This window comes from Emydura macquarii, unplaced genomic scaffold (genome assembly GCF_026122565.2).
Source record: "Emydura macquarii macquarii isolate MOO-44397 ecotype Brisbane River unplaced genomic scaffold, CSIRO-AGI_Emac_v2 contig_67, whole genome shotgun sequence".
In the NCBI taxonomy this organism is placed as follows: domain Eukaryota; kingdom Metazoa; phylum Chordata; order Testudines; family Chelidae; genus Emydura; species Emydura macquarii.
This window is the reverse complement of record NW_027130204.1, coordinates 1,326,964-1,345,575: the sequence shown is the minus strand read 5'-3', so window position 1 is coordinate 1,345,575 and position 18,612 is coordinate 1,326,964. Positions and strand designations below refer to the sequence as shown.

Genomic DNA, 18,612 nt, shown 5'->3' with positions numbered 1-18,612 from the left:
AATCGTGCATGGCAGAAGGGTCTGATGAAATGCAGGGGACTTCCTTGAGTCAGGGGCTCTGTAGAGACCATTCTTTGGGTTGGACAGGCACTCCACTTCTCTGCTGCCCTCAGGGGACGCTGCTTGGTTCTTCTAGGGACACGGGACTCACCAGACTGGTTCAGAACAGGGATTCCTCTAATCTGCTATCCTGTCTCTGACCGTGGCTGGGACCAGAAAATCTGTCCATAGGGAAAGTTCGCTCCTAACCCTTATCATCTAGTGGTTGCTTTAGGCACAGACGCTGGAGGATGTCTCTATTCTATCATAACTGTGGATGTTTTCATTGTCTATATCAGGGGTCTCAAACTCTTTTTTGCTGGGACCTCCTTTGAAAATATTTCAGGCTGTGATGACCCCGTTCTCCCCGCCCTCCCAAAGTGGTGATCGCTCCCCATGCGATACCATCCTTACCAGTATGCACGGGGGCTGACAGCTCATGACCTTCTCCTCCCCCTCCCCCTTCCAATAATCTCATGACCCCCAGTTTCAGAACCCCTGGTCCATATAAAAGTTCAAAGCATTTCTGAGTTCTTCTGTGATAGAAGTCCATCCTGTCTACTTCCATGGAGCAGGTCTCTGAGTTTCAGCTCTGACTCACTCTGCTGTATACTGTGTCATAGACACTCACCGTACTGGCACACCCACCCTGTTAATAAATGTGGGGAGGGAGAATGTGTTCAGATCATCCATTTTAAATCCCGTAAAGGCAGGCTGTGTGAGAGCTATGGTGACCTAACATGGCCACTGTGCATGGTGTGTGGATTTCATGGTGCAGATTTTAGAATATAAATAGTCCAGTAAATTACTTATTTAGGTCTCAGTCATGCAAAGTGCAGAGCAGTCTGGCCTCTGCGGGTCATGTTTAAAATACATAATAACAATAATAAAAATAATCCATAGTTGAGCACCTGAATAAGTAAATTAATGAGTGCTGAGCATCTCTAGTTCCCATGCAAGGAAATGGGAGCAATGGGTGCTCACGGCCGTTGTGCGTCGGGCTATTTATTTAAATGCCTACCTGAATGTAGGTACCTAGCTTTTGGCATCCAAGATTGAAAATGTCGACCTTCATTTTTGTAATGAAAGCAGAGATTCTGAAGAACATGGCAAAAGTGGCAGACACCCTGAAATTATAGAATCCACAATTTTCTCCTGTGGCCAATGAGGTGTTAGTTTCTGGTGCAATTTGACTCTATGCATGTTTTCCACTGAGGCCCTTACCATTTCCTTTCTACAGACTGCCCCAAGCCACAGTAAGATAGGAAAGTCCCAGGGCCTATCAGGCTGGGAAGAAAGACCACGTAGTGATGTCACAAAATGGGGCGGGACCTTTCTTACAGTCAATCACAGTCTTGGATTCTCATTGAAGAGAAGGAATTTTCAATCACTTGTTTATCAGGGAAAAAAATATGCTCTCCAGATTAAGCATAGATGCTACTTTTGAATAAGGATTATGTCCATGATAAGCTTCACATTTTATGGTTCCTTTTTTTTTTCTGAAGCCTCAATCAGATAAGTGGGCTCAGCACATTTATTTTTAATAACAGGAAAGGTGAATTTTTGTAACTGTCTGAATTCAAAATTAGCTGCAGGGACTTTTCAAAAATAAAAGTGACTTTAACTTTAAACTTTCCAAAAATAATCACCCCTGAGCAGAGGCCAGACATGGAAAATTTCAGTCCAAAGGATGAATATTTCAGGAAATTATGAGCATTTGAAAATGGGGGGTTGGTTTCAGTGGAAACTATTTTGCAATATTAACCATAGATGGTGGACCTGGGGTGAAGGTGGTGCTGCCCATCCATTGGCTTGAAGTAGTAATAACAAACACCAGATGGTTTCCATCATCAGCATCCCCACAATAAAATGTTCCATCACCCCTGCACAGAGGGTGATACCAGGAACCAACTACAGTAACTCACACTCCTGCAACAGACACTATTTCACAGTGTGATGTCATTTCCTGTGATATCCTATGCCATTACTTAACATAATATCACACATTAAACTCAGTTGGCAACATGAATTTCAGTTCCTTTATTGCGGTCAAATGTCTTCAAATGTCCCACAAATTGAAGCTTCAGAAGTTTATATATTAAATCTCACGTGTATTCTACTAAACTCGAAAGAGCTGTGTTTGCAGTGTCAAAGTTTCACTTTGTGCGATTTGCTCACTTGCTGCTTGTGCAAAAGTCTCCCACTAGAAAATGAAAATGGGAATTTACCGTAACTACCAACTTGCTCATGCACCAGTAGTCAGTTTGCCCCTAGCTAAACACAAATGCTATTATTATATCAGCCATTGACTAGAAAGGGTGAAACTAGGGATGAATCTAACCCAATGAGACATTTTCTAGATAAAAGAACTTAGAAAATGTTCACATGTACTGGCAGGAAGGTTATTGCATTGGCTGGGTGACAACTGTTGATGGAGTCATTAAGAATGTGGCTTCTCCCCATTTGGGAAGGACTCAGAAAGAAGTTTTGTAAGAAGGTCAAAAGTGTGTCCGTTTCCAACTTCTTGGCTAAAGAACATCAATGAGTCAGCACTAGCCACAAGAGGTGAACTAGGCTTCGGCTCTACCGTAGCAGTAATGCAGAGGGCCCAGGTTTCAGGGCCACATAGACATTGCATGTGTCAGTTTCTGGTGGAAGTTTTGGAACACCCTAGTGTTTAAGGGTTGTGTTGTTGTTGAAATGGCCAGGATCAGGTCAACTCTGTTTGGCTTTCATCTGCTGTTTCTGTTTTTTTGCTCTGGGGACTGTGCTTCAGGTGTGCTTGTTCACAGAGGGGTCATTTTACCTCTTAACGTTACAGAAGTAGTTGTTAGGAAGGCGGGGCAAACTTTTTCGTACAGATCTTTTTTTCAGGAAAAAATGCGGATTTGACAACACTAAAACATTTTGCGAATTTATGTTACCCCCCCCCCCCCCCGCCCCCGCCCCCGCCCCCAGATCTGAAAACCCTGAAACATTTCATTCTGACATTTTCTAAATGGAATGTTTCAATGTTCTGGTTCAAGACAACATTTTGTTTTCACATTTATTTCAATTTGATGAAGGGAACAATAAAAACATTAAATGCTCCAAATCAAAACAAAACATTTTGTTTGATCTAATTTTCTTTTTTTTTTTTAAACTTTTCAGATTCACTGAAAATTGTGAAAAAATCATTCAGCCTGATATGATATTCTCCCCACCCCCAATTTTTCAGGATTGCCAGAAAACTGAAAAATCAGTTATTCTCTCAGGTCTACTTGTTAGTTAGCTCCATCCACAAATAAACAGACCTCAAGATAATAGAATGGCCACATTCTATATTCCAAGTTAGAGTTACAATCCAAGTCATCCAGGGCTGGCCCTAGATCAAATGGTACCCAGGGGAGAAGAGTCTTTGGCACCCTTTCCTTCCGTTTGTTAAACTTATTTTTATTGCATTTGTAGCCCATTTCATTACTTTGATTCACAATCTGCATGCATGATTTATCCCTGTCATAAAAGATGATAAATTTGCACGCTAGTTTCTGTAAATTTTCATGCCCTATATAATAAACAAATTTAAAAAATCATTTCCTCTAAGCTTATAGAAACTTTTTAATTTTCATAGTGATAAATGAATCCAGATACTGAACACCTGAAACATTTTTACTCCAAACATGCTTTCCCTTTTGTCACTAATAACAAAAATAGCACCCTGAGCCCGACGCGCCCCCGTCAAGCCCAGCACCCCAGGCAGTCGCCTGGGTTGCCTGCCCCTAACTCCAGCCCTGAAACTATCCAAAAACTTTCTTTTCCAGCAACATGAGAGTTCTTTTAGGGTGCCTGGCTGTTAGCCATAGGAAATGTCTCCCATTCTGAGACAAGGGTTCATTCCTTGTATGCCAATAATTACTTCGGATGCAGTGTTGTTGTAGCCATGTTGGTTCCAGGATATGGAGAGAGAAGGTGGCTGAGGTAATATCTTTTATTAGACCAAATTCTGTTGGTGAGAGAGAGAAGCTTTCGAGCTACACAGAGCTCTCCTTCTGGTCCTTCAGCTCTGTGTAAGCTTGTCTCTCTCACCAACAGAATTTGCTCCAGTAAAAGACACTTACCGCACCTGCCTATTCTCTCCAAGAATTACTTTGATCTGAAACACCACCTCAGTGCTTCTACCCACTTCCTCATGAGCCTGTGACACAAAGCCAGCTTCATTCTTGAGACAGGAATGTTTTCTGCAGAGCCTTTCACCTTTGGGTCACTAGCTAAAGTCTGGTCCTGGTTGGTAGTGACCGAAAATGGTGAGTGTAGATCCAGTTCCTAATGGACACGTCTCAGCAACCACCATCACAGTGGGCCCTAACTGTCCGCCTTGTTGGCATTCCCAGCGGAGAGTCCAAGGTCTGGGTGGGTGTGGAGACTGAGCTTCCCTTCCCACCTCTGCATGGGTTGGCAGGACATAGTGGGGGAATCTTGCACTGCTATTGTTCCTCTTCTGCATAAGGAGGCCTTCTGGTGCCTGGACTATCCATCCAGAACCTTTCACCAGTGCTGAATTCACTAAACACCTCACAGGGAGTGACACGAAAACCATGTGGCCAGTTGAGCTAAAAAGGATGGTGCAGTAGGGAGGCCACTGGAGACGTGGGTTTAATTCCCAGCTCTGTCATTGACTCTCTGTGTGATCTAGGGTAAACCACTTAGTCTGTCTGCCTCAGTTCCCCACCTGAAAAACGGGGCTATAATTTCCCTACCTTCCAGAGGTGCAGCAAGGATAAATATGTTAATAATTGGGAGGTTCCCAGGTAATCTGGTGGTGAGGGCCATAGGCAGGGAGGTAGATAAGTTTCCCTATGGAACAGCTTCCTACCATACATGAGCCGAGCTGCTTCACGTGTATGTTAAAAGCTGCCTCTACCTAATCTGCTCTTCACCTCTGCCCAGCTTTCATCAAGACTCGGTGGAGCAAGGTGAAAATCTTGGGAATCAAACTGAATAAAAATTAACAGTGTAATGCCAAGAGTTCCTAGTGACGTGGTGAACAGAGGCTGGGAGAGAGGCTGTCCTCAATCAGATGGGCTATGTCTTGTAACAGCTACCCAGGGTATTTCTGTTTTAAATTTAGTTTGTTTATATTTCTCACTTCAAAAACGTCCTGCTGCCATCCTGGTGATATCACCAGTGTGAATGGAAGCAACTCATGTCACCTCAGTACGAATAAGGGCCTCTGCTGTCACTTCAATGCTAATAGCTCTTCTAGCTGTATTTAGGGTAAGACTCAAAAGGAACTGTCTTCACCTGTTCAGTTCAGAGTAACATAGCATAGTCTGACGTCATCTCCGTAATAATGGAACTATCTGATGTCATCCCCAGGTATGAAGGGGGATATCCGCTATCATCTCCCTGCTAACAGGACTTCTTTCAGCATGTCATCTATGGCTGCAGGGGAATACTTCTAACCCATTTCTTTCCATATAGTACAATACAACATAACAGTATAATGTGTGGGTTAACTCAGACCCCCCTGGGGTAGGGTTTGGCTGGATGGATAGATGAATAGATACATTTATACTAAGTATCTCTCTATTCAATATCTCTCAATATCACTCTATTGATTTTTAAAAAGTTCCAGGTCTGCCTGGCTGTAATGAGATTTTTTTTGAACTTTGTGTTGCGATCAATGACAGGAATGCTATTGGCCTGGAGAATTGATATACCCGCTCTGTGTGGCTTGTTCTGCTCCCGGCCTGCCCCTGCCCCCTAGGTGTACGATTCCATCAGACACTTAACCTCTTTTACAGTGTCATCAGGCTAAAAGGAATCTAATAGTGACACGGGACTTGTGCTCAGCGCTCTGGCACTATTGCTTTCCTGTCACAAATAATTTATAGCTTTCTATTTCCATCCCTTTTCCAGCACCCCAGCCCCACTTTCTGCTCTCTCTGGGCTGGGTGGGATCGATAAACTCACACAGCCACAATGGCACTTCAGGGTGCTTCAAGGGAATGGGAGGGAGAGAACAATTCCAATACCTGCCCGTTCATGGACTTCTCGGCTGGTGTAAATCAGCACAGATCTGGGCCTCTTCAAATACAAACCTTTACATTAGCTGCCTCAAAGTACTTCCCAGGCACCATCCTCTGCCACCCCTATCCCTTCGGGTACACTGCATCACCTGTGACACTTAAACATCCTGACACTTCTCAGGTGCTCAGCCTGCAGTACCGCTCTCTGTCCTGGGAACAGCCTCTCGAGCCCTGGCCTTTCCTGTGCTATCCTGGCCTCCCCTTAACCCTGGGCCACCCTGGGCAGCAGAACATCCCTTTTCTCTGTGAGGCCTGGCCAGCTTGTTCTCAAGGAGGAGCTTTGTTTGAGGGATGATGTCCGTCCCCTGCAGTTCTTTGCTTTCACTTTAGGGGAGACTTTGGGGTGGGGCCTAAAAGCGAATTTAATGCAGGATTGATAGTCTGGAAACCAATCACTGAACAACGTGGGCAGCCCTCCCCCCATGCCTCAAACCGGACCTGGAGGGACCATCTTTAGGCTCAGAGGGGGATTCAGCCTTCATGGCCTCTCCAATTCTTGGCTGCTTTGCTGGGATCGCCAGCGAGAGGGTGAGTAGTGATGGGGGTGCTTAGATTGCAAACTCTTGCCAGTCAGCAAATGGCTGGGGACCCCTCCAAGCAGTCAGCAGGAGGAAATGATTTTCTGTCATCATTGACCTCAGCTGGATTTGAACGAGTGACCTAGTGCTGAAAGACTCCATGTAACAAGGACAGGAACATAAACTGAGCTTTAACTTTCCGTCTTCATGCTGGGTTGTCTCCTCTGCTCTGTTACATTCCGCAGCACACCTTCTCGGTACTTCTGAGTTATGTTCGCTCACCACCCCATAAAAGCCAGAGTGGCATGCTTCTGGGAGCTTTGTCTTACAGCCCAGCACCAGTTCCTTCGGCTGCCCAGCGCCCCCAGTTGCTCATTTATACAGGGAAAAGCCCTTGGTAACACTTAATCGGTTAGTAAGTGCTTCACTTTGTTCAAAACACAATAAGTGCTTTTCCTTTGTATGTCCAGTCTCTTGCCCTCTTGGGTAAGAGCTTCCTGATGATGTAGCATGATGTTGACACCCACATGGCTTAGAATTACACACATTATTGCGCTCAATACAGGGGAAAGTGGGTGAAATTCTATGTTCTTGGGCCCTCTCCCCCTCCCCATGTATTTCCCTCTCAGCAACACTACAGGTCAGACCTGCTCCACTCACAAATTAAACAGTGATTCTGCTAGTTGCTAAGGCTGCCTGCAGTCTGGCAACTGAGCTGGGTTTGTCTGGCCTCTCACAGCATCACCGGGAATAATGGTCCTGAACAGTCAGTGCATCAATGATAACGTAGTTGCTGACACACGAGACAGACTGCAGCTCCTGGCGCTCGTTCTGACCTGTGTTAGCTCTGCAGTGAAAACTCACCTCGGAGAAGGACTCTGAGGGGCTGTCATTGACGACAGTGATGAAACCCCCATGACCTTGCAAGGGACAGGATCGTGACCGGGCGGAGGCAGAAGAAGATATTGCACATGGTTATTTGCTGGTCTGTGCTGCACATTGCAGCAGATCAGGCCTCCTGGTTTAGCAGCTGGAGTTGCTGAAAGCATTGCCAGAATTTGACAGGCGCTGGAGGGGCTGTCGAAAGAGCTGAGTTCTGACCCAGTTTTACTTTTTTACAGAATTATCAGAACCAAAGTTCAGCAGCCTTTCCATCCGACACCAGACGGGACTGGGACAGGAGTGACTGCGCCTGGGCACACCATCGGTAAGAAGGCAGCAGAGGGGCTGGCACAGCGGGGGATGGGTCGGGTGACTCTAGACCCAAGGGGATAAGGCTGAGGTGGGGACACAAAGAAAGACAGACACTAGGGCGGACTGGAGTGAGCGAGGCACCAAATGGTCAGCACCGCTAACGCCAGAGGATTGAATTCTTCACTGACCTAACATCGTTGGGGTCAGAGTCCGAATGTGACTCAGCATGTAGACGCGCTTTTGAATCCCATATTGCGTGACGCTTTGTCCTTTTCCATCCCTTTCTCTTTCCCTCTCTCTCCTTTCCCTCCCTATTTATAATGTGTCCATCACCTTTCTCCCAGTCCTTCCCTTTTCCTGCCTCCTTCGCACTCTTCCTCTTCTCTGACCTCCCTCTTTCTGTTTATCCATCTCTCCCCTCCCTAGAATGAGTCCATTGCTCCTAGACAAGAATATGCATATAGCAGAAAAAGACATTCCTGATAGTCTGCTCTTGCTCCGGCAGTCCCTGGATGTATTTCACAGAGACATTAGTGGGAGATGGGTTGACGGAGGTGTGCTCAGGGTTATGAGCTTGTAATAATATCTGCAGAGAGTTTGCTAGTCTTTAGTGGTACAAATTCTGTGCTGAGGGCGTATTAAGGCTTTTTTTATTGTTGGCACTGCAGTTTTGTGAGCATGGTCTGCTACTGCTGACACAGGTTGGGATTGCCTATTGCTAAGCTGTGCTGGAAGAGCAGTGCTGTATAGGGTGAAATGTGAGGGCCTATATAGAGTGGTGATTGTGGATGTTTGTTCCTGGAAATCAACCACTGTATGGGGATTCACTGGGAAGTACTGGTCTATACTGGGTGGGGTTGGCAGATTTTGTACTGCACTGGAAGTCTAATATTGCATAGAGAGCTGTTGATCACTTCAGTACAATGTTCTGGGAGGCACTGGTGTGCAGGGGAGGTTGCACAAGGGAGCACCGATATATATCTTGGATGCGCTAGCGATTGCTAGGATGCATACTGGGATGTACTGGAAAGTGATGGCATGTCTCTGGGAATGCACTGTACGATGCACACCTCCACTCTTCATTCTGAGTGAGTTTTATTAGCTGGTTCTGGTCTCTACTGGAAACTGAGAGATGATGGCCATTACTGGGCAGGAGGGGAGGCTTCTAGCCCATACTGGGAAATGGTCAGTATTGGATACAAGAATGCTATTAATCTGTACTGGGGTACATACTATAAGCTCTTGATCTGCGCTAGGAGATGGTACAAGGTGTTGGCTTGGGCTGAGACGCACTGAAATGATGTTAACCTGTGTTAGGCTATATCCTGAAGGGTGGGGGAGGGTGGGTCTTTATTGGTTGTATTGGGAGGTTGTCTGGGGATGTGATGTGACATGTACCTCTCTAATGGGGACACTGGCAGAGAACGCTCTACTCTGGGCTGTACTGGGAGGTGCTTGGCCGAGCCTGGACAGACTGGGCAGTCATCAGCATGTCTGGCATATGCTGACTTTGTGTTGGATCTCACTGGAAGGCACTGGGAAGTGGTTGCTTTAGACTGGGATCTACTGGCAGGTTGTAGCTGATTGGTGGTATGGACTGGTGGCTGTGGAGCTGCTGTAGGGAGTCAGCTGCAGATGTTGTGAGTCTGTGGAATATTGGTAGATGGCTCCTTCGCTGACATGAACTGGGGGTCTGTGTGGTGCCGGAGGGAGGCTGCGGGGACACGTAGCTTTCGGCTGGGTAGTCCCTGAGTGCTGTGCTGCTCTCCTCATGGCCCTTTTTCCCTTTTTGTTTTGTCCAGTTCCCAGTACAGCGTCCCCTCCCGTCTCCAGTGCCTCCAATGATCCAGTGGGTTCTTACTCCATTAACGGGATCCTGGGGATTCCGCGGTCGAATGGCGAGAAGAGGAAACGTGATGAAGGTAGGGGGAGGGGAGAGGCTCATCCTCCCTTTTTATATTCTTTGTCCCCATGCCCAGGCTCCGATTTCAAACCAGGCCTTGCAGCTGCTCTGGGGCTAGATCAGTTGTAGCAGCAGCGACCGATTTCCCCGCACTGCCCTGCTGGCTTGGAATGTTCTTCTTCCAAGGCCTTTTCACGACAGGCTCCGTTCTCCAGACATCTGCTCAGCAGACAAAGCAGCTGCTCCCATTCCCCAGTCCCTTTTCTGCTGGAAAGGGTTGGAACCAAACTCCCCAGGTGTCAGCAGGTGCGCGCGCTTTGAGCTGCAGGTAAACCGGGTCATTCTGACTCACTCGCTTTCTAACCTGACGCCGTCTTGACTCAGCACCTGCAGCAGGCTAGGAGGAAATTTGACTCTCAGATTCTCCTTTCCCAATGACATACCATAAGCCACTTATTTACCATGACATTAGGGGCCCCGTTTTCATCTGGCCGCCTTCGCTGCATCGAACAGGCGTGATTGTGGCATTGTGGGCATACAGAGGAGACCTACGGAGTATTCGGTTCTAGGTGCAGTATCTAACCCTCACCCCCAACTCCACAGAAATTAGGGATGAAGATTGTTCCTTCTCTTCCACCTCCCCGCTTCCCTCACTAGGCTGGATTAATGGTTAAATGGATCTTGGAATGAGCGAAAAGGTGGTGAGCCAACCCCACCCGCTGGTGTGTTTCCAGGTCGGTGGTGTAAAGACTGAGATTGGAGTCTCAGCATTCAGGGGACAGAGGGGGACTGGCGTACTTGTTGCCTTAAATCTGCTCTTATATTTGGATGCACTCAGAAACGTGGGAGGGGGACTCTTCAGAGTGTGGGGCTTGAGCTGCTTGACCCATTCATCATGCCTTAATCTGTCACTCCCCACCCTTGGTGGATAGCACCTCCTACCAATAGGGGACTGACTTGATTGCAATCCCCAGGCCAATTGTGGGTAAACCTGAATTATCTGGTGTGTTGGGGGGGGGAGGGGGAGAGGGAGATGGAAATAGCATCCCAGCAGAAGAACTGAATGGGGAATCGTGCCAGCTATTTTCATGGCTTCGGTTCTCATGCGGTTCACGCGCTCAAAGGAACCCAGGAACACCAAACAAAACTGCTGCAAACTTGGCACCACGTCATTTGAAACACAGAGATTCGGATCCCGTGAAAGCCAATGGGGAAAAACTCCCGCTGGGAGTTGGATCAGGATCCAGCTGCAGATCCAGTCCCCAGATGGTGGCAGTGGGGTCCTGGGACAGTCCCCCTGTGGAAAGGGGTGGCCATGAGGGGAGAGGTTGAGAACTACTGCCTCAAAGTTTGGCAGCGCTGGGTTTTGGTTTTGACCCGTCACTACCAGAAGCAAGGCAAACCCTTCGATAAATTTCCTGGCTCCATCTAAAGCATAACTTGACCTGGGCTCACTTGAAATTGAGGGATCCGGTACCCTGATAGATTTGCAAACCTCTAAGTACTCCATGGCCACATTTGGGGTTGTCAGGAAACCCCAGATGTGATAAGTGTCCCCTGCATTGAGGTGTTGCAGTGATCCGGCTCTTGGCAGGACCCCTTAGTACCTTGGTATCACGCCAAGCAGGTCACCAGGAATCAGCATTCTGCTTTCTCCAAACACCTCAGGAGCTTTGTCCATGACACACCCGTTCCCTAGATTTCCGTCCCAGAATCCGACGTGTTTGGCGCCATCTAGCAAAGTACCCAAACCACCCCCAGGATCTGAAACCCAGAAGCTTCACTTCACCATTCAGGGCAGTTCTTACTGGCCACTCTGATCATCCCGGATTGGATTGATTAAGGAAAGGAGATTCTCTGCAATCCCTCTTTCCAGCCAGGAGCCGGCTGAGTCGTTGGACGTTCCCAGCATGGGGCTGAGCACGCTGAGCTTTCAGTGCTTCCAATGGCAGCTGCAGCTTGTGTTCAGTGCATTAAGGGCCTGCCCTTACATGTCTCAATCCTGCCCTCCCCAGCCACCAGCAGGACCAGCCGTGGAGGTCCCTCTGATTCAGATCTCCTTTCCTGGCAGGAGCTCTCCAAGGGCCCTATCTTGCAGAGTGCTGAGTGACCTGACCTCTCATTGACTTCAAATGGCATTAGAAGCATTCACCCCCATGCAGTGGTGGGGAGGAGGGGCCAGGAACAGCAGCGCCCCCAGGGGTGCCTCTACCACCAATGCCTTCCTCTCATTCTGGGGCCATGTTCTCCTAGCCTAATTTGTCTGAGCTGCCAGGTGGAGCGAGATGGGGGGGTTGAGAATGGGAGACTGATGGGGGTGATCACTGGAGAGGGGCTGATATTTTGTACTGTAAGGCCTTTAATACAGTCACCTTCCTGGTATGTTCTGAGGCCGTGGAACGATGTGCATAGCAGTGAGCTACCTTGCATCTCTTCTCTGCTGTGGCTTGTTGCTTGCATTTAATGAGCAAGAATTCACCTTTGAAGGCCAGTCTGCAGTGCCAGTCCCACTAGGGGTCGAGGAACAGCCCTTCCATTTCCCCCCTCCCCATCTGTGGGGTAAGTAGAGAGGGCTTGGGAAGTTCCAGGCAGATCGGAGGGGAGAAACCAGGCTGCCCCTGGTTCTGAAAAGGGCGTTAGCAGCAGGCAGGGTGGGTTGGCAGGGAAAGAGAGTCTCCATCCTTGTCCCCTGCTCCCCTCCCGCTCCATCTCGCAGCAGCTGGTGCCTGCATTAGGCAGTAGTGCAGATGATTAAGAAGAGGGAGATAATGATGTGTCAAGATGATGTAGCCAAACTCCCCAGTCGGACGGAGGTAGCTCTGCAAGGTGGGCTCGGCGATGGTGCTGGCGGCCAGGTGTCTCCACAGGGGGGTCCTGCAGGGAATTGGCAGGGGATGATTTAGTCAGGGTGGCCCTGCTTTGAGCAGGGGATGGGACTTGCTGATCTCCTGAGGTCCCTTCACCCTCATTTCCTAGGGTTCTAGGATCATTTCGGGCCACAGGGAGAGTGAGTCACGAAGGAATGCTGGGTGCCCACTGATCCGGGTCAGGAATGGGCCAAGCCCCACAGGATTTTGCCTGTGCCATTGATCTCTGCGGGGGGATTACAGGGGCTGTCCCCCTACGAGCACTTAGCACTTCTTGTCGTTCCAGCCCCTAGGGACATTCACCAGTGAATCTGCAGCGCTATTGGGGCATGGGGGAGGGGGATCAGGATTATTGACTGTGTCTACTTATGGCACTGAGTCTCACAACCCTGGTCAGCTAACTCGCCTGCGGGCTGCAGGGCTATAAAATTGCAGAGTAGACACTGGGGCAGGAACCCAAATTCTGAACCCACCCCCTTCGTGGGGTCCCAGCGCCCGGGCAGTCAGCTGACACAGGCCAGTCATGTACCCACTGTTATCACCCAGCTGCCCCCCAGGAAATGGGCACAGAGAGGGGAGTGGAGAGCCTTGACACCATATCACAGCTGCAGGAGGATTCAGGGAGACCTGGCTCTTACTCCTAAGCACCCAGCAATCTCTGTTGGGGACAGCAGGCCTCGCCAGGGATGGTGGCACCAAGGCTGGGGGAGAGAAGACACGAAAGCCCACAATGACAAGGTGATCAGAACAATTGGCTGTTCCCCTCCTTCCGAGAGGGTCAGAAGGGGCACAGGGAAGAATGGGGACACCCTACTCAGACCCACATATGCTAATAAAGAAATGAGTGCTGCTCAGATGCTCCAGGGATCAGCATTACATACAAACTAAATAGATGAACATGTAAAGGTTGGGTGGGATGGGCTGGGTGCATTGGGGATGGATGGGTGAATAATCAAAGCCCCGTTCCCAGCGTCCTCTTGCTCCCCTTGGCCTCTTCAGGCTCCCAGCAGGACTTCTTTTGCTCCCTATGATAAGCGAGACCTCTGATCATTAGAAAATCATTATCAAAGGCGGCTCTTTCTCTCGAGTGCAGGTCATGGGTGGATTTCTTTGATAGATCCAAATTTTCATTTTGGATTCCCGTTCTGGAGCTGATAACTCCTCCTCCGTAACAATGACCGCTTTCTTCGTATCGGCCTGGGAGAAGAACTGTAGCATTTGCTGGCAATCCCTTCTGCAGTGCCGACAATGGCAGGGATATTATCCACAGGTATTGCCGGCATTAGCCGGGATCATATCAGCAGCATGTTATTGGCAGAAGCAGCAGTAATGTGTCTAGTGTTATTAGTATCAGCAGTAATAAAACCCACAGGGCTGTTAGTATTATCAGCGCTAATATCGGCAGTGGGGGAGAGGAGTTGGACGGTGTGATTGTTAATAAAAGTGGCAATGATACGCAGAGTGCTTGCAGGATGATACCCCCAGTGGAGGGGGAAGAGACAGGATGAGTGCAGGTCTGCAGTTTCTTTTTCTTCTGTAGTCTGAGGCTTGGATGGTTGGAATGATAAACATCTCAGTGAGGGACACGGGGCTGTCATTGCAGGTGGTGCGATTGTGTTTTTTCAAGGTGGAGTGGCCTGGGTCATTGAAGGTGGTGCAATTTTGTTGTGCAAGCTGAGTTGTGTCATTGCACGTGGTGCGTGTGTGCTGTTCAAGGGGCATGGCTGTGTTGTTGCAGGGGGTGTGATTGCGTTGCTCCAGAGTGCACTCTGTCATTGCAGGGGGTGTGATTGTGGTGTTCAAGGTGGGGCGGGTGTGTTGTTCCAGGTGTTGTGTTTCTGTTCTGTTCTTTGTAGGTTCTTTTCCCACTCCAAATCTTGTAGTATTTGAGCATCACCCGGCCATGCATTAAGGGATTAACTAACATCTGCCACACATGGTTCTTCCTCTCCAATCATGGGTGCTCTGAAGTGGTTTGTTGGTGGTTTTTTCCCCCTAACTGGGCACATGGCCCTGTGTTTATGTGAGTGAAGGCCACTCAGAGAAATGTGCCTTGTCCTTACAGTGGAAAGCAGGGAGGGTTGGGGCGGTCCTTAGTTCCTGGGGCATTCATTCCGTGGGTCCAGAACTGGCAATCGCTGCACAGATGAGCTTTCCCCTTATTGTGGAATTCCAGGGGGCCAAAGGAGTGGAATTGTTGACCACTATCTTCATCAAGGAGCTCTGGGCTCTTACATACCCTGGGCCCAGGACTTGAAAATCAGGATGGAGACTTTGGCACTTGACTCTATTCTAGGAGAAGGAACTATATGGAGTGGAGGTGTGATGTGCTTGCAGCAGCCCATGCTTATGATGTGCTTGAGCAGGCATGCTGCAGCTGGTTGTGTGGTACAATTGTATTGTTCAAGGTGGTGTGGTTATTTCACAAGCAGTGGTATGGTTGTGTCAGTCACTGCTGGCAGCGTGACTGTTGTATTTATGTTTGGCGGCTGTACCATTGCCTGTGGGGTGATGTCATTTCAAGTGGTATAGCTGCATCTTTGCCTGCAGTGTTGTGTTATTGTAGTTGATGTGATTGTGTTGTTCGAGGAGGACTGCTTGAGTCATTTCTGATGGGGTGTTTGTATCACTGCAGGCAGTGAGGTTGTTCTGTTATAGGCATCATTAGTACATCATTGCGGGCAACACTGCTGTGCCACTTTCACTGAGGTGGTTGTGTCATTGCAACAGTTGTGGTCGTTGATTGCAGGTGGCAGGGTTGTACTATATAGTTGTGATGCTGCAGGCAGTGTGGTTGTGTTGTTGTAGTGCTGGGATGATGCCATTTCCAGCAGTGTGATCATGTTGTTCCATGTTTATTTTGGGTAGTGTAGTTGTGTTGCTTCATCTTCCACGATTGTGTCATTATTGGTAATGTATTTATGTTTTCTGTAGTGTGATTATCCCATTATCGGTAGTGTGGTTGTACCAGCAAAAAGAGGAGTGTTTGTGTCATTACAGGGATATACCTTTATGCTTTTAAATGCTGTGCTTGTGTCATGCCATGGGATTGTATCGCGACATTTGATGTGTGTTTGTGTAAGTGCAGTTGGGTGAGTTTGTGTCATTGTATATGGTTGTGTTGTTAAAGATGACTGACTGTGCTTGGGTCATTGCAGATGAAGCCTGGTGTCAGTCTGTGGTGTGATGTTTCATGCTGTGCCTCGATGTTGCCACAGATGGGTGTGTTTGCGTTACTCTGAATGATTGCCTTGTTGCGGGTGAACGGTTGTGTTTGTGGCACTGCAGATGGATGTAGTTGTGTTGCCCCAGGTGATAGCCATATGCTCCTATCATTGCAGGTGGGTGCTGGGTGTGTCACTCTTGGTGGATCTGATTGCATGTGAGGTGTGGTTGTGGCTGTTTCATGCTGTGATTGTTATCCCCTTGGCCCTGTGATTGTGTTGTTTCAGCCCATGGCTGTGTTGTGTGTCTGTGTTGAACGTATAGTAGCGCCCACATCAGGGCAGGCAGGTGTAGGTAACAGCTCCCTCATGCACCAGATGAAGTCGTTGCTTACAGAGGCAGTTTGTTCTGGGTGAAGCCCCCACGCTGGTGAGACTCCCAACAGCAAGAGACAAGGAGGTAGAAATGAGCAACTGCTGCCAGCCACCCCACACCTCTCTGAGCAAACTGCCGAAGGCTGGCCAGAGAGGGGTGAGTTGCGTGGAAGAGCAGCAGAGGAGGGGGAGGTGGTGGAACAAGACTTGAGAAGCACATCACTGATGAAAAGGGGCAGCATTAGCAGGTGCCGGCATGGCCATGCCAGAAACACAGGTTGTGATTGCATGAGGCCTGTTTGTAAGCAAAAGAGACAGCCAGCCCGAGTGCTTGTGTGTGTGCGCGTGCGTGCGCTGGGGATGGTGGCAAGGTGTGGGGAGGATCTGCCACTGCTGAGCAGAACTGCAGGTGAGGCAAAGTTAAAAGCGTGCATCACAGAAGGCAGTTTAGGCAGAATGCATGCAAAGGTGGAGTTACTGTTTAGCTTGCCAGAGATCAGTAACACTGAGGACAAGCGGATCTGTCCTGGAATATGTGTGTGTGTGTGTGCCTCTCTGCATCTGTATTTGTGGATCCATGTACATATGTGTATTTGCTTGGTTTGTTTGTGTGTTAGTAGAACTGGTTTTCACTTGTCTGTACACATGTCCTTGGCAGAGAGGTACATGTGTATTTGTATTTTTGTGCATGTTGTGTGAGCAGTGTGCCTGTTAATCTGTGCATTGTGAGTATAGGCATTCTGTATATTTCTGTAAAGGCTGTGTATTTCTGTGAACGTTGTGTACCTGTGTGCATATTTTAAGTGCATTTGTGTGAGCGTTATGTATTTTTGTTTTTTGTGGGAGTATTGTGCATTGTTGTGTATAGTATGTGTGTAGCTGGATTTATGTTAGTGTTGTGTATGAATATATATTTTTGTGAATGGTGTGTGCTTGTGTGTATATTTTTATGTATTTGGGTGCGTGCTGTGTACCTGCGTGTACTTGGGCGGGGGGTTGTGTATTTGTGTGTATGTTAGGTGTATGTGTACTCGTGTAAGTGTCGTGCATTTGGGTGGATAGTTTGTGTTTGTGTGAGTGTTGTGTATTTGTGTGTTAACATTAACGGATGTGTGTGCATGTTGATGAGTTGCTTTCAGAGCTTTGCGCACATTAAGCTGTTCCCCTGTTCTTTATCAAAGAGCCACGTATACCCAGTGTTTGAAAGGGCTAGGGGGCCACCAGGCTTTGCAGCCCCAGTAAAGAGGAATTTAGAAATCAAGCCAGCTTGCTGAGAAGCTCCCTCTAAGCCCCCTCTTACCTCAGTCTCTGCTCCCGGATACAAACAGCCGCCTCACCCCCCATTTTTCAGACTACTTCCAGCACTGCGTATAGAGAAAGCTGGAGCTGGGTGTAGCAACTGGCTGTTGCGCAGTTGTATCCGGTAGGGTCAGGAGACATGGACACAGGGAATTGCACATGTCCATGGTGGAAGGAATCTCCCACTGACCCATCCAATGGGAATCAGGCTGCTTAAATGCCGCACTGTGCATTGGAAAAGTACCCTACTAGTCCACCTCATCTGGCCTCTCTGTGTATTTTATCTCAGATCTCTTGGTGGCCATCTGTCTCCCTGGGTCTCAGTGTCTTTCTGTCTGCTGTCATCCAGGGCCTGCTGCATGCAAAGAGGCGGCTGTTTGAATCTTTCCTGGACTTTGAGTGGGATGGGGGCCAGGGTAAGAGCATGGCTGGAGTCAGGGCCGAGAAGGTGAGGAGGGACAGGGGAGCACAGTGGTGGAAGCGGGGTAGTATGGCAATCGGGCACCAGAGTAACATGGCAACAGGATGCAGGGGTGATGTTACAATGGGGCGCAAGCTGATGTAATGGGGCACGTGGTTGATGTGATGAGGATCTTTGGTGACATGGCATTGGGACGCAGGGCGATGAGGCCAGGGGGTGCAAGGGTAACATGGCAGTGGGGCGCTGGGGTGATGTGATGGGGATCAGGAGATATATGGCAATGGGTCATTGATGATGTGATGAAATCAGGGGTAGCATTACATGGCAGTGGTGCACCGATGTGACAAGGATCAGGGGTAACCTGGCAGACAGGCGCCAGGGTGATATGATGGGGATCAGGGGTTATATGGCAATGTGTCACAGGAGATCAGCGGTAACATGGCAAGGGGGTGCTGGGGTAACATGGCAGTGGGACACCAGGGTGATGCTGCAATGAGGGTGCAGGCTGATGTTATGGGGGGCAAGAGTAAAGTGGCAATGGGGCCCAGGGGTGATGTGACAGGATCAGGGTAACATGGCAATGGGGACACAGTTGCTGTGATGAGGATCTTTGTAACATGCCATTGGGATGCAGGGGTAAACATGCCAATGGGGCTCACAGGTAACATGGCAGTGGGGTGCTGGGGAACATAGCCATGGGGCACAGGGGTGATGCTGTGACGGGGCTGAGGGGTAACATGGCAGTGGGGTGCAGAGGTAACATG

The 18,612-nt window shown here is 48.7% G+C and overlaps 1 protein-coding gene across 1 annotated transcript in view; it reads left to right on the top strand.

Annotated features, from left to right (window-relative positions):
• Nucleotides 1–18,612, top strand: part of PAX2 (paired box 2) — a 99,166-nt gene that overhangs the window by 34,482 nt on the left and 46,072 nt on the right. Inside the window, exons 4-5 of the mRNA XM_067537347.1 lie at nt 7,747–7,832; nt 9,622–9,741. Of these exons, the coding sequence (XP_067393448.1) occupies nt 7,747–7,832; nt 9,622–9,741 (206 nt within the window). The remainder of the gene's footprint in view (nt 1–7,746; nt 7,833–9,621; nt 9,742–18,612) is intronic.